The sequence below is a fragment of the Rattus norvegicus genome, chromosome 14 (assembly GCF_021556685.1).
Source record: "Rattus norvegicus strain SHRSP/BbbUtx chromosome 14, alternate assembly SHRSP_T2T, whole genome shotgun sequence".
In the NCBI taxonomy this organism is placed as follows: domain Eukaryota; kingdom Metazoa; phylum Chordata; class Mammalia; order Rodentia; family Muridae; genus Rattus; species Rattus norvegicus.
This window is the reverse complement of record NC_141547.1, coordinates 31,992,947-32,007,713: the sequence shown is the minus strand read 5'-3', so window position 1 is coordinate 32,007,713 and position 14,767 is coordinate 31,992,947. Positions and strand designations below refer to the sequence as shown.

At 42.5% G+C, this 14,767-nt stretch overlaps 1 protein-coding gene and 1 long non-coding RNA gene across 28 annotated transcripts in view; one reads left to right on the top strand and one right to left on the bottom strand.

Moving 5' to 3' along the window:
* Exoc1 (exocyst complex component 1) overlaps positions 1-14,087 on the top strand; it is a 49,020-nt gene extending 34,933 nt beyond the window's left edge. For 15 of the 24 annotated variants that reach the window (NM_001401332.1, NM_001401331.1, XM_087582968.1 and 12 more), the window contains 6 exon segments: positions 35-111; positions 964-1,192; positions 3,360-3,543; positions 10,407-10,606; positions 11,716-11,910; positions 13,469-14,087. In NM_001401332.1, the coding sequence (NP_001388261.1) occupies positions 35-111; positions 964-1,192; positions 3,360-3,543; positions 10,407-10,606; positions 11,716-11,910; positions 13,469-13,621 (1,038 nt within the window). In that variant the 3' untranslated portion in view covers positions 13,622-14,087. 24 annotated transcript variants of the gene reach the window in all.
* On the bottom strand, positions 3,138-13,622 carry LOC148001302 (uncharacterized). Of its 4 annotated transcripts, none has more exons than XR_015637384.1 (4): positions 13,446-13,622; positions 10,688-10,811; positions 10,368-10,517; positions 3,138-3,644 (listed from the first exon to the last, which is right to left on the bottom strand). It is a non-coding gene; the product is annotated as an uncharacterized LOC148001302 (long non-coding RNA). The 4 variants fall into 4 exon arrangements; XR_015637386.1 differs by lacking the exon at positions 13,446-13,622 and adding an exon at positions 11,689-11,861; XR_015637387.1 differs by lacking the exons at positions 3,138-3,644; positions 13,446-13,622 and adding exons at positions 4,972-7,992; positions 11,689-11,861.
* Positions 14,088-14,767: the final 680 nt, after the last annotated feature.

Here is a 14,767-nt window from a genome sequence, read left to right as displayed (position 1 = left end):
CACTGTGTTGGTCTTATGTGTGAGTATTTTTCAGGCTGAAGCAGAAGACCTGGATGGAGGCTCATTATCACGGCCACAGAGTTCTGGCTCCCTGCTGCCTGTGTCCTCTGAGTATGTATTTATTACTCTGCATGTCTGGAAAACATAAACTTTGAGACATAAGGAAGTGCTTCTCATTAATTTCTGGTTACCTGCTGGTCCCCACACAGACCTGTGTGCGATCCTGGTTATCCTTCTGTTGGTGTGGTGAGGGAAACACTGATAGAAGCACAGAGTTGATCTTGGCCTGCAGTTCAGGTGGAGAAATCAAGGCAGCAGGAACTTGAAGCCTGTGGTCATGTGCCATCCCTTGTCAGGAAGAGCAGAGCAATGAATGCCTGTGTTTAGCTCTCTTTTTCCTTTTTATACAGTCCAGAATCCAGCCCAGGGAATGGTGCCACCCATAGTAGGAAGATTTTCCTACATCAAATAACAAAGTCAAGACAATGTTCCCCCCCCACCCCGCGCATGTCCAGAAGCAGTGTAGCATAGGTAATCTTTCACAGTTATAAATGAATGCTTGTCTCCTGGGTAATTCTAGGTCCTGTTGGGTTGACAATGGGCACATGTGCTAAGGGCTTGTGAACTCCTCTGTCTGGTAATCATAGGTGGATTTGTCAGTGCTAGTGTTTGCTGCGAGAAAGTAACCTTCAAACTGTAGTGTGGACTTCTTAGCAATAGAAAAGCATAGTTTAGTGCCCAGCTTTGGAAATTGAAGCAAAGCTAATCAGAATGATAAAACTTAACTTTGGTCGGCCAGTTTTATATTCAAAACTGCTAAAGAATGATTCATTATAGTTTGATACTTTTACTTGTAGTGCCAATGTTTAGCTGTGTTTTTATATAGTACATTACAGTCACAGTTAAAGGTGAATTCAGCCAAAGTTTATACTAACTATATGTTTTTTCATACTTCCTGAACAGGAAAGATATGATTCGCCAAATGATGATCAAAATATTCCGTTGCATTGAACCAGAGCTGAACAACCTCATTGCATTAGGAGACAAAGTTGATAGCTTTAACTCCCTGTACATGCTTGTCAAGATGAGCCACCACGTGTGGACGGCGCAGAACGTGGACCCAGCCTCTTTCCTAAGCACTACATTAGGAAACGTTTTGGTGACTGTGAAGAGGAACTTTGACAAATGCATTGTAAGTTGTAAAAATCAACCCAAGAACAAGTCCTGCAGTGTGGCTAATTCATTTAATCTGGGGTTTGCTGTGCGTGACTTGCAGAGCTGTGAACCTGAGAGCATCGCCCACTGGAACAGAGAAGATGCAGAGTCTGGCGACAGCTGCTGCCTGAGTGACCCTCTGGGCTCCTCATGACGCAGGGTGTGATTTAATGAAGCTGTTGAAAGGCATTTGGATTTATTCCTATTTTCATATATTCTAGTAAAATTGATTTAATTTAATTGATGACTTTATTATAATTTTATTTAATAGTTTACAAGGTTTAATAATCGTGCTTCTTTTTTTAAGAATCAGTTGCTGTGGCTTTAGTCCCAGCACTCCAAGGCTGAGGCAGGCAGATCCCTTGAGTTCAGGTCAGGACAGCCAGAGCTACACAGAGAGACACGTTGCTAATAACGTCTTCACCCATCGGGTCTCTCTCACAAGAAGCAGCATAAGTAGCTTTGTTGTTCCTGTTAGACTTTGGCAATTTGCAGGAATGAATTGGGGTAAGCCCGGTTCTTTAATACATTCACTTTATTAATGCATTTTTGAATTTTTATCATTTGAATGTTTCTCATATATAGCCTATATCTTAAATATTCATAGTATAATGGCAGATAAAATATTAAGGGCAATTAAAACCTATGCATTTTTTAACACTTAAGAAAATAGCACTCAGGGCTGGAGAGATGGCTCAGTGGTTAAGAGCACTGACTGCTCTTCCAGAGGTCCTGAGTTCAATTCCCAGCAACCACACGGTGGCTCACAGCCATCTGTAATGGGATCTGATGCCCTCTTCTGGTGTGTCTGAAGATAGCTATGGTGTACTCACATACATAAAATAATATCTTTTTAAAGAAAGAAAGAAAGAAAAAAAGGAAAGGAAAAGAAAGAACAAAATGCCTCTGGATTGGGAGTCTGTTCAGTACTGCACGGCTTGCCTGGCGTGTATAAGGCTGTCGGCTCCTCCAGTCACACAGACACCACACCATTCTCCGGAAGCATTGTTAACCAGGAGCTTCTTACTACAGGAAGACATTTGAAGGAGAAGGAAGAGCTAAGAAAGGTTGGGATGGCAGAGTGAGTGACCCAGGTGAAAGCCGTAAAGGATTGTCATTTCTACCAGCACACTGCCTGGCTGAGAGGAAGCGTTCAGTGCTGTTAGCCTGTATAATTCACAGAATTTGCACAGTCCATCTCTTCTCACATCACTCCCGCCTGGGGGATGGTGTTGAAGAGGCAGAGTTAGAGGGTGCCCAGGCTGCTGGACAGACCCACAGGCCTGGTGGCAACACTGCAGTCCTCCTGCCTTCTCAGTCTGCCCTAACACTGCACCCTTGGCTATGCGGATGAGGTGGAGCTTTGGGAAGGAGAAGCCCAAGTCACTACTGAGCTCACAGAGCTTGTTACTCCAACACCTGCAGTCTAGAAATTACCATCTGACCCTCTGGTCCATTCAGCATGTAGATCTTCAGCTTTTCCCCCAAACCTCAAAACTGAATTTTTAGGTAGGAATTGAAGTGATTTGACTATGTAATACTTATGTGAGAAGTACATAGAATTGTACTTGAATCCGTAGATCTTTCCAGACCCCGATAGCTAGAGTCTTAGAATAACGAAATGCAACTCTGTTAATAGAAATCAGTGTCCCTCCTCTGGTCTGGTCTTGTTACACACCCACCATGCTCCCGTCCCTCCCCCCATGGAAAATTTGTTGTTTAAAGTTTTACACGAGTAGGAATTGGAAATGGTTACACTTTCCCAGCTTAGGCACACGGCTGGCCACCAAACAGAATAACCTAGGGACATCCTCCGTGCCCAGGCCTTGGTTCTGCTCTAGCCTTACTGGACACCTGCCTTGTCCCTGTCTCTCACGAATGATAGAATTATAATTGTTGGAACACAGACTTGAAGTTCAAAATCCTGATTGCATCATTTTTTAATAAATTTAATTCTTTTCCTTTTATTTTCTAAATAAAATACAGCAGAGTATTTCTATTCCAGAGGACTGGTTTTCCTCACCAGTTGTAGTTCTGAGCCAGCATCTGTAATCCCTGGGCAGGCACTGACGTGTGCATTTGGTCATCTGTGGTTTCTAAGTTGCTTGGCTTTTTTTCTCCCCTTGCTTTCTGCCTAATTGTAGAGTAACCAGATAAGGCAAATGGAAGAAGTAAAGATCTCAAAGAAAAGTAAAGTAGGAATTCTTCCATTTGTTGCTGAATTTGAAGAATTTGCTGGACTGGCGGAGTCAATTTTCAAAAGTGCTGAACGCCGTGGCGATCTGGACAAAGCATACACCAAATTAATCAGAGGCGTGTTCATTAATGGTGAGTTTCCATGGTTTTGTTCTAGGAATGCTGTGCCAGTTTCCATTGTTTCTGGGTAACTGGAGCTGGGTAGACATGCCCACTGCACTGTTTTCAGTAGTCTGAAATGCAAATGGATCTTAATAAACTCTATCAGTTATTAACAATAACCTATCCAGCCCCCCAGTAATCAAGGCAGAATCCTACGGATGCCTTTGATTAGCTTTAGCACAATTCCTGGGGAAATAGTCCGCTTTATTTTTCTAACGCTAGCCTGTTGATTCCCAGCTTGCTCCCTGAGTACTTGCTGCTGGAGTCTTGCTGGGGTTATTTCTGCTCCATCAGTCTGTCCGCTCCATCAGTCTGTCCTCAGGAGCATCCACTAGGACATGTGCTCCTGGTCCACCAAGTCTAATGGAAACCCCTCGTTCTCTCCATCTTTCTTTATCCTTCTTCCTCCTCCTCCTGTCTCCTCCTCCCAGCCCAGTAACTGAAACTACACCTCTTTCCATTCTCCCCAGTAATTGGCTGTATCTATTTTTATTTAACCAATAGCTTTAAATTTGGGAGCAAGGTTTACATAGCATCCCTTTGTATAATTGAGGGTCTGCAACCAGATCTTGGGGGCCAGTATTTAGCACTCGAATACATAGCAGCAACAGGACCACCCCCAACGTTGCATCCCTTTGGGCTATGTGAAATTGAGCATCTCTTTTATTTTTTCCTAATTTAAGGATGTCTTTAGTTACAAGATACAAATACTTCACATTTAACAAGAATTGAAGGGCTTAATTTTACAATGTTTTCAATTATCTGCCTTTATGGTCAGATATACTGATGTTACACTATTACACAGCATGTCCAAGTATTGTATGTTCATGACACTGCAAAATAGGGATGTTTATTTTCACATTAGCATCAACTATAAAATTCTGATGTGCCCTTTGAAACTCAGTAAACAAGTCAAAAGAAAAAATAAAAATAAGGCTTAATTTTTTAAGTAAATTGTCAGTAATACCAGTTTGGTTTTATGTATGAGTGATTACATGACAAAGATACCTATTAAATATTTGAGTTCTCATATTTCATAATACACAGTACAATTCTGTCGGAATAGTCTATATGATGTCTTTACCTGATGTATTTAGTGTTCACTTATTAAAATATACTAAACTTTGATTTGGTTTTTATATCAAGTGGACTGCAATGAATTTTAGGGCAAAGTATGATCTTCATGTAACTTTCAGTGACGTCCCCAACTCCAACAAACAAACTATCTTATAGAAGCCATTTTTTTTTCTTTTTCTTTTTTTTTTTTTTTTTTTTTTTCGGAGCTGGGGACCGAACCCAGGGCCCTAGCAAGCGCTCTACCACTGAGCTAAATTCCCAACCCTAGAAGCCATTTTTTATTTTACCTTGAAATATAGAAAAGACGCAGCATTTTGGCCATTCCCTTGACTTAGAAAGTTTAATGTCCACAAAGAGTAAAGCAGTTCATTTTCTCTGCTCTGTTGTATCCACTGTTATACATTTCTGTGAATTGAATTCAACATGAAGGCTGCCATACTGTCTTGCTGGCTTACCTACCCCATTTCTTTACATTTTTTATTAGATATTTCTTTACTTACATTTCAAACGTTATTCCCCTTCCTGGTTTCCTGTCCATAAGCCCCCTATCCCTTCTACTCCCCCTCCCCCAAGCAGGTATTCCCCGTATACATCCCCCTTATTGCCCCCCCATATTCCCCTGCACTAAGGGTCCAACCTTGGAAGGACCAAGGGCTTTCTCTTCCACCACTGGTGCCCCAATAAGGCTATTCTCTGCTACATAAGCAGTTGGAGCCCTGGGTCAGTCCATGTATAGTCTTTGGGTAGTGGCTTAGTCCCTGGAAGCTCCGGTTGGTTGGCATTGTTGTTCTTATGGGACTGCAAGCTCCTTCAACTCTTTCAATCCTTCCTCTAATTCCCCTCCCCCCCAAGGGGGTCCTGTTCTCAGTTCAGTGGTTTGCTGCTAGCATTGACCTCTGTATTGGACGTGCTCTGGATGTGTCTCTCAGGAGAGGTCTATATCCGGTCCCTTTCAGCATGCATTTTCTAGCTTCATCAATCTTATCTTTGGTGGCTGTATATATATGGGCTACATGTGGGTCAGGCTCTGAATGGCCATTCCTTAAGTCGCTGCTCTAAACTTTGCTTCCATATCCACTACTATGAATATTTTCCCCCTTTTAAGAAGGAGTGGGAGCATCCGCATTTTGGTCTTGAGCTTTCTGTAATCTGTGGATTGCATCTTGGGTAATTCGAGCTTTTTGGCTAATATCCACTTATCAATGAGTGCATACCAAGTGTGTTTTTCTGTGCTTGAGTAACCTCACACAGGATGATAATTTCTAGTTCCATCCATTTGCCTATGAATTTCATGAAGTTATTGTTTTTGATAGCTGAGTAATATTCCATTGTGTAGATGTACCACATTTTCTGTATCCATTCCTCTGTTGAAGGGCATCTAGGTTCTTTCCAGCTTTTGGCTATTATAAATAAGGCTGCTATGAACATGGTGGAGCATGTGTTTTTGTTGTATGTTGGAGCATCTTTTGGAATAGCTGGGTCCTCAGGTAGTGCAATGTCCAATTTTCTGAGGAACCTCCAGACTGATTTCCAGAGTGGTTGTACCAGTTTGCAATCCCACCAACAGTCTTCCTCTTTCTCCACATCCTCGTCAGCATCTGCTATCACCTGACTTTTTTATCTTAGCCATTCTGACTGCTGTGAGGTGGGTTGTTTTGATTTGCAGTTCCCTGATGACTAAGGATGTTGAACATTTCTTTAGGTGCTTTTTGGCCATTCGATATTCCTCAGCTGAGAATGTTTTGTTTAGCTCTGAACCCCATTTTTTAATAGGGTTATTTGGTTCTCTGGAATCTAACTTTTTGAGTTCTTTGTATATTTTGGATATTAGCCCTCTATCAGATGTAAGATTGGTAGAGATGTTTTCCCAATCTGTTGGTTGCCGTTTTGTCCTAACCACAGTGTCCTTTGCCTTACAGAAGCTTTGCAGTTTTATGAGATCCCATTTGTCGATTCTTGATCTTAGAGCATGAGCCATTGGTGTTTTGTTCAGGAAAATTTCCCCTGTGTTCATGTGTTCAAGGCTCTTCCCCACTTTCTCTTCTAATAGTTTTAGTGTATTTGACTTTATGTGGAGGTCCTTGATCCACTTGGACTTAAGCTTTGTACAGGGTGATAAGTATGGATCGATCTGCATTCTTCTACATGTTGACCTCCAGTTGAACCAGCACCATTTGCTGAAAATGTTGTCTTTTTTCCAGTGAATGGTTTTAGCTCCTTTGTCAAAGATCAAGTGACCATAGGTGTGTGGGTTCATTTCTGGGTCTTCAATTCTATTCCACTGGTCTATCTGTCTGTCTCTGTACCAATACCATGCAGTTTTTATCACTATTGCTCTGTAATACTGCTTGAATTCAGGGATAGTGATTCCCCCTGAAGTCCTTTTATTATTGAGGATAGTTTTCGCTATCCTGGGTTTTTTGTTATTCCAAATGAATTTGCAAATTGCTCTTTCTATCTCTATAAAGAATTGAGTAGGAATTTTGATGGGGATTGCATTGAATCTGTAGATCAATTTTGGTAAAATTGCCATCTTTACTATATTAATCCTGCCAATTCATGAGCATGGGAGATCTTTCCATCTTCTGAGATCTTCCTCAGTTTCTTTCTTCAGAGACTTGAAGATCATACAGATCTTTCACTTGCTTGGTTAAAGTCACACTGAGGTATTTTATATTATTTGGGACTATTGTGATGGGTACCTACACCACTTTTTTTAAATATAGGAATTAACCTTGTAAATGTTCCCTGTGGAATTTTCTAAACAAGAGTACCTCCTGCCATCAGAACTGTTTAAAGCAAACTAATTCCATGGTACTTCAGGGTCACTGAGGAGCCACTGATGCCTTCTAAAAACCTCTATTCAAAATACTTCCAGAGTTCATGATTCTGGGTTTTTGGGGGGCTTGTGAGGTTTTTGTTTGTTTCCTCCTCTTTGTTGACATGGAAGGGTTTCCCTCTGCAGTTATTTTCAGATATCATGTTTATGTCTAAAGCTTTGAGTTATTCAGCGTGTGCTGTCCGCAGTGCTTTCTTAACCGTGGTCTCTGTGTGTTGTTATGGCAGATGACATGCGTAAGAGGAGTTGAGCATCTCTCAAGTGTGAAAAGCAAGCACCTCCTACTGACCTGGCCTGCCAGGGTCTTACTGCTGTGTAGAATTGCAGGCCTTCCTGGGGTACAGAAGCATTTAGTGAGGGTCTTCTGAAGGGGGTGGGCGGGCAGGGGTGCCACCATGCCCTGGAGGTCAGTCCCCTTCAGCCTCAGGGTTTTAATCAGTTAGGTTCCACAGGGTGCTTTAGTACTGTGGGCAGGCCTATGTGAGAGTCCACTCAGGAACATTCTGAAAGGAGATCAAGGGGATACAAAATGGAAAGGAAGAAGTCAAAGTGTCACTATTTGTGGATGATATAATAGTATACATCAGTGACCCCAGAAATTCTACCAGAGACCTCCAACAGCTGATAAACATCTTCAGCAAAATGGCTGGATACAAAATTAACTCAAAAGAAATTAGTAGCCCTCCTTTATACAAATGATACACAGGCTGAGAAAAAAATTAGGGAAACAACACCCTTTACAATAGCCACAAATAATATAAAATACCTTGGTGTGACTCTAACCAAGCAAGTGAAAGATCTGTATGATAAGAACTTCAAGTCCCTGAAGAAAGAAATTGAATAAGATCTCAGAAGATGGAAAGCTCTCCCGTGCTCATGGATAGGTAGAATTAACATAGTGAAAAGTAGAAATGGCCATCTTACCAAAACAGTCTACAGATTCAATACACTCCCCATCAAAATTTCAACACAGTTTTTTATAGGCCTTGAAAGAACAATTCTCAACTTCATATGGAAAAACAAAAAGCCCCAGATTGCCACAATAATCCGGAACAATAAAAGAACTGGGGGAATCACCATCCCTGGCCTCAAGCTGTACTACAGAGCAATAGTGATAAAACCTGCACAGTATTGGTGCAGAGACACGCTGCTTAAAACTGTCTGATTACTTACACTTAATGATTTGATTTCATAGCAAAAATCAACAGAAAGTTAAATCATGCCATATTGCACCAAACTCTGTGTGTGTGTGTGTGTGTGTGTGTGTGTGTGTGTGTGTGTGTGTGTGTGTGAGTGTGAAGGCAAGCCTAGAGAAAGGTAGATAAATCTTTTAATTGGGTGCTTGGTGTTAAAGGGTTAACTAGTTTAGCTGGAGGCGTGGCAAGATTGCTCCACAGGTCCAGAGCCTGTGCTGCCCTGCAAGTTCAGGTTCCAGAACCCACCAAAGTGGCTCACAACTGCCTGTAACTCTAACTCAGGATCTGATGCCCTCTTCTGGCTTAGGTAGGTACTACACATACCTATAGACTACCATATCATAGACGCATACATATGCCTAATAAAAATAGTTTTATTTTATCTGGTTCTAAAAATAAAATGCTAATATTACAATAACAGAAAACAAGAAAACAGGCCTTTTTACGTTAAGAGGGAAAGATTATTTGTAACAATGTTTCTATTTATATATTTGTCCATGCCCCTCTCGCTGTCTCATACATACTTTATGTGTATGGTTTTGTAATTGAAGTTGTTTAGTTTAATTTTCCATGCACTAGAACTACTTGACTCTATAATCCTTAATCTTTCCTTGTCGGTTGATATAGATATCTATCCTAGGTTAATTTTTTCCTGTTGCTTTGATAAAATAGTCTGATAAAAAAGGAACTTGAGAAAGATTTAATTTTAGCTCACAGTTCAAGGTACTGTCATGGCAGGGAAGGGAGGTCATAAGAAGCTGGATACAGCTGTTACATTACGTCTGTAGTCAGAAGAAGGTAGCAATGAATGTGTGCCTGTTAGTGTTCAGTTTCCCTTCTCTATGCTTATATAGATCCCCTGACCAGGGAATGGTACCACCTAGAGTGGGCAGTTCTGCTCACCTCAGTTAATGTAATCAACCACTCACAGCCATGCTCCAAGGCCCATTTCCCACATTTTTCTATATTCTGTCAGGCTGACAATACTAACCATCACAGTGTCTGTTAATCATTTTAATGACCTTGTGGTTTCTGTACATCACTATTTACTTACTGAATATGCCATTAGAATGGGTTAGTTTGTTTCCAGCCAGAAATACAATTGGTTTATGTATATATCGAGGCTTTGCTAAGTTATGGTGCTAGTGCAGAGAGCTTATACCAGTTTAGTGCTGTGAGCATTTGGTGAAAGTTGAATTGCTCTGTATATTCTGCAGTGCTGGCCATTCCTGCCATTCTGTCTTTTTATCCCCTTCTGGCCAACATGCCCAAGATGTTCTCACTCAGTTCACTGCACTTTGTGATTCTGTTCGTGGTGTTCTTGTAAGAGTTTCCAGGTTTTGTGTCATCCTTTTCTTCAACTCCTGTGTTTGAGTCATTCTTTAGAAGGTCATGCTATCCCAAAACCTGATTTGTAATTAGCTATATTTTTCTTGATGGTTACGATCCTGTTGATGCTTTTTACTTACGTACTTGAGCATTTTAGAACCTTCCCGTGTGAATCATTTGTCCTGACATAGAGGTATAATTCACAGTTTCCCCACTGACTGGAAGTCACCTTTGCTCCACACTGAATTTCCACGTGTGCATGGTATTGTTTGGGGATGACCCACTGTTTCAGGAGGCTTGGAGGACCTTGTGATATTAAAATACGGTGTTTAGTCCTGAACTATTTAACTCACCTCAGAGAGGTTTTTCTTTCTTTTCTGCATCGGTTTCAGTGGAGAAAGTAGCAAATGAAAGCCAGAAGACCCCGAGGGATGTGGTCATGATGGAGAACTTTCACCATATTTTTGCAACGCTTTCTCGTCTGAAAATCTCATGTCTTGAAGCTGAGAAAAAAGAAGCCAAGCAGAAGTACACTGATCACCTTCAGTCTTACGTCATTTACTCTTTAGGACAGCCCCTTGAAAAACTAAATGTAAATATATTTTTATTCCATGTTTTCCTGGTTTTGAACCCTGCATCAGTTTATATCAGAATACGTTTTCTGGGTACTGACACGGGAATGAGGCTTGAAGGAGGTGCTTGAGGAAGCTGCCAGCATCCAGACATTAATAGGCGTCTGGATCTGTGGTTTCTTTTCATTTGTAAATTTGCAGTCCACACTCTCTAATCCCCATTGCCTAGAAAGCAGAAACAAGAGGATTATAACTTACATTCAGTGCCTGTGTGGGCAACTTAGGAGAACTCTGTCTCAAATAAATAATATACAATTGAACAATGATAGGAACGAAGATACTATTATTCCATTTTACAAACACAGAAACTTGAGGGTGAACCTTGACTGAGTTCTTCCCATTTTTTTCCTCATAAATGGCCAACTTTTATGTAGTTTAGGGGAAGATTTCAAAAAGATTTGTCAAGGTAAAAGAGGATGGGAAATGATTTGAGGGTAAGATGCTTGCTGAGTTTCTAATGCCCCCAGAAAAGCACGCCCCAACCCTAGTTCAGATCCCAAGGGCTTGCTGGCAATAAATATAGCCCTAGCAGGGGGTCCCAGGCTCAGTGAGAGATCTCACTTCTGTAAATAAGGCAAAGAAACAACTGAGGAAGGTATCCTAATGTCAACCTCTGGCCTCCACACCTACCAGTAGTGGGGTGGGTGGGTGAGTGTGTGTGTGTGTGTGTGTGTGTGTGTGTGTGTGTGTGTGTGTGTGTGTGTGTTCATTCATTCCTGACTTGAGTCATTCCCCTGTATAAATTATAAAATTATAAAATTAAGAAATGATAGTTTTGCTGGGTATAAATGTTTGTGTTTGTAATCCCAAATGCAGGAGGCTGAAAGAGATGGAGAGAAACCCTGAGTCTTTAACATGAAATAGCAAATGGAGCATGTGAGATTATAGTTCTCTATGCTCACGTTAGAGAAACAGAAGGCAATCCAAATGTCCCCAGCAGTTCTCACTTGTAGCGTGGAGATACGTGACTGTTTTAACATTTGTGGGCTTACATGCATTGAAACTTTCTCAGGAGTTCGGGTGATAATAAAGTAGCTCTTACCCATCACTCCTCTCCATTCCCTTGAAGCATTTCTTTGAAGGGGTTGAAGCTCGAGTAGCCCAGGGCATTCGGGAGGAGGAGGTGAGCTACCAGCTAGCATTCAACAAGCAAGAGCTCCGCAAGGTCATTAAGGAGTATCCCGGCAAGGAAGTGAAGAAGGGTCTGGATAACCTCTACAAGAAGGTTGACAAGCACTTGTGTGAAGAGGAGAACTTACTTCAGGTAGGCCGTTCTCAGGACCGCCTGGCTTTGAAGGCTGCTGCTTCTCTGCACAGCCCGCCCCACACACGCTCTAGTTTTAGTGCCTGAGAGAATCCCCATAGCCGCGTGGTGCACGCCTTCCCCTGCACTTGAGAGGTGAGGCACAGGATCGAGGTCATCCTAGGCTACATAGTGAGCTTACCGGATAACCCGGGCTACATAGACCCTGCCTCAAAGAAGCCAAACAAAAGTAAACTAAAGACAAATGAAATTGTGTAGAGCACAGACAGGGTGGTGAACTGTAAGCAGGGTTCGTTATGTGCGTGTAGTCATTTCCTCTTCGATGTTTGTGTTCCCCACGGTGAGGCATGGCTGCTTTGGTGGCTGAGTTTCTGACTCACTGTTTGAGTGAGCTCAGTGTTGCTTATCATGGAGCCATGGCTCTGAGCGGGGTGGGGGTAGAAATGGATCTGGAATCCTGAATCACATTCAGCTGCGCAATCTGGGCCAAGTTCTTGAGTTCTGAGCTTCAAACTGAAGCCTCCCGTGGGCACCACTGTTGTTCATTTCCTGGATAAGGGAGTGAGACTAGAGAGGTGGGCTAACATGGCAGCAGGCCTAGCTCTTGTGCAGTGGGGCCAGGTTTGACAGAGTGAGGCTGTGTTCTTTATAAACTTTGCTGGGAGCCCAGAGATGGAGAATGTGTGATTTCAGCCTCGTGGAAGCGCCCACCCACGGGGCTGCATTTGTGCTCACTTCTCAAGGCAAGCCCTTGCTCACGAGTGGCAGGCATGATGCTCAGTGGAAGAAGCTAAGTGAGGAAAGTAGAAAGTGTGGGCGATAGTGCCAGGTCTTAAGTTGACAGCAATGAGGATGGAGGAGGTTCAGTAGAAACCCCTAGGAGAGTACATTCTGGGACGCGGCCATAATTCCACCCTCCCCAGGTCCTTGGGAGACTTAAATTGCACTGTGCTGATACAGGGTAAAGCTCAATGACTTTAAGCCCTGACATCACCATGTCTGGAATTCTGTCTTGAAATTCTTTACACGTCTGCCCCATGGCTAGGTATGTTATCACACAGTTGCAGGTGGAGGGAAACCCTGGATCATCATGGCTCCCTCCACAGTATCAAGCAATGCTCTGTGCCATTGATTCTAGATGAAAAACCTGAACCATGACTAAAATGGAACTTAAATGTTAGCATTGTACTTCCTGAACGGTGGTCCTGCTTCCACATATAATTGTGCATCTGTTGTGGATGTTAGAGTTTATGTAATAACAGCTAAAGCATAATGGGCGTTTGCTCGTGCGAGACCTGGCCTTCCTAAACCTATACTGGATCATCAGCCTCTTGGCTAACTCAGGAGGGAAGACTGTTGCATCCACACCTTGTTTACAGACAGGACCAGTGGCATAGGCAGAGGTCCCAAGTACAAGGGCTGAGGGCATTGGCATCAGAGTGACGTTCCTACTGCCATGCATTCAGATCCTCAGATCTGTCTCATAACCTGTGCTCCGTGTGCGATTACGGAGTCGTCCCTCACAGGGCTCTGACCTTCACTTTCTGTTTTGCAATAGGTGGTGTGGCACTCCATGCAAGATGAATTTATACGCCAGTACAAGCACTTCGAGGGGTTGATAGCGCGCTGTTACCCTGGATCTGGAGTTACGATGGAATTCACCATTCAGGACATTCTGGATTACTGCTCCAGCATCGCACAGTCCCACTAAGCTTTATGACAGAGAGAAAGAAGTGAGCATGCCCTTCAGCCCACCAAACACTACGTAGAAAGTAAAGCACGTGCTTCGAGCAGCCAGACTCCAGCCTCTGTTACTAATGTCAGATAACTGCAGGAAGCGGCTGCAGCTCGGGTTTCTTTGGCCTGCAGGTGGTGTACGTAAGCTTTTCTCTCATCATGAGAAGCCTTCAGCACTTTGCAGTGACAGGGCAGGACATCCTTGACTGCCCCCTGCTTGTGTTGCAGTGACTGTGCTGAGGGGATGGTGGGAGCTGTCAGCACTCACATGCGCCAGTGGCTCACAAATCATGGAACTGTGAACACTGTACAGAACTGTTTGTCCCCGTGTCTCACCAGTGTGCATATGGGCAAGGGAGCTGATGGGGTAATCAGTTACCAGCCTGGATTTTAAGGATGATGTAGCTCTGTATATTAAATAAAGGACATTATTAAAAGTTGATATTTGATAATATTCTTAGGTATTATATATCTTACATATAAAAGCAAATTCTTACAGAATCTGTATACCAGAACTAATTGTGAGGCCTCTACCACAGATCACTTAGAATTTTAACAATAAGAAAGAGAATATTAAGAAAAAGATATAACAGCATCAAAAATACTTCATATTTAGGACCATACTGAAACAACCTGAATGTCCATCAGCAGAGGAATGGCTGAGTACAGCCGTGTTCACCCCATGGAGCAGTGATAGCAGAAAGGAAATGTAGAGAAGTGCTGGAAACACGGTCATGGGAAAAGGGCATCACCATGGACACATGTATGTGCCGGGATTTTTTAATATGAAACTTTAAAACACATTAAGCCATTGTAGCTTAGAGTTACAAGTGGAAAAGCAGAGGTTAATTGAAAATTTCTGGTAAAATAAGGCAGAGGCATAGACGATTAAAAAGTCATGTGGCAGTACATACCAGTCATCCCAGCACTTATGAGGCTAAGGCAGGAGGATTGCTGATTTGGGACTTTTGCTTGGTTTACTTGTCTCTGTGATCAGCTTGGCAGCAAGGGTCAAGGCTGCCCCACTGACTCATTGTCTATAGCAGTTCATTCCTTATTGAGTTCTGAGTTAGAAAGTAGAAGGAAACAGGCTAGTTCACGGAAGGCGGGAAGAGTTGCC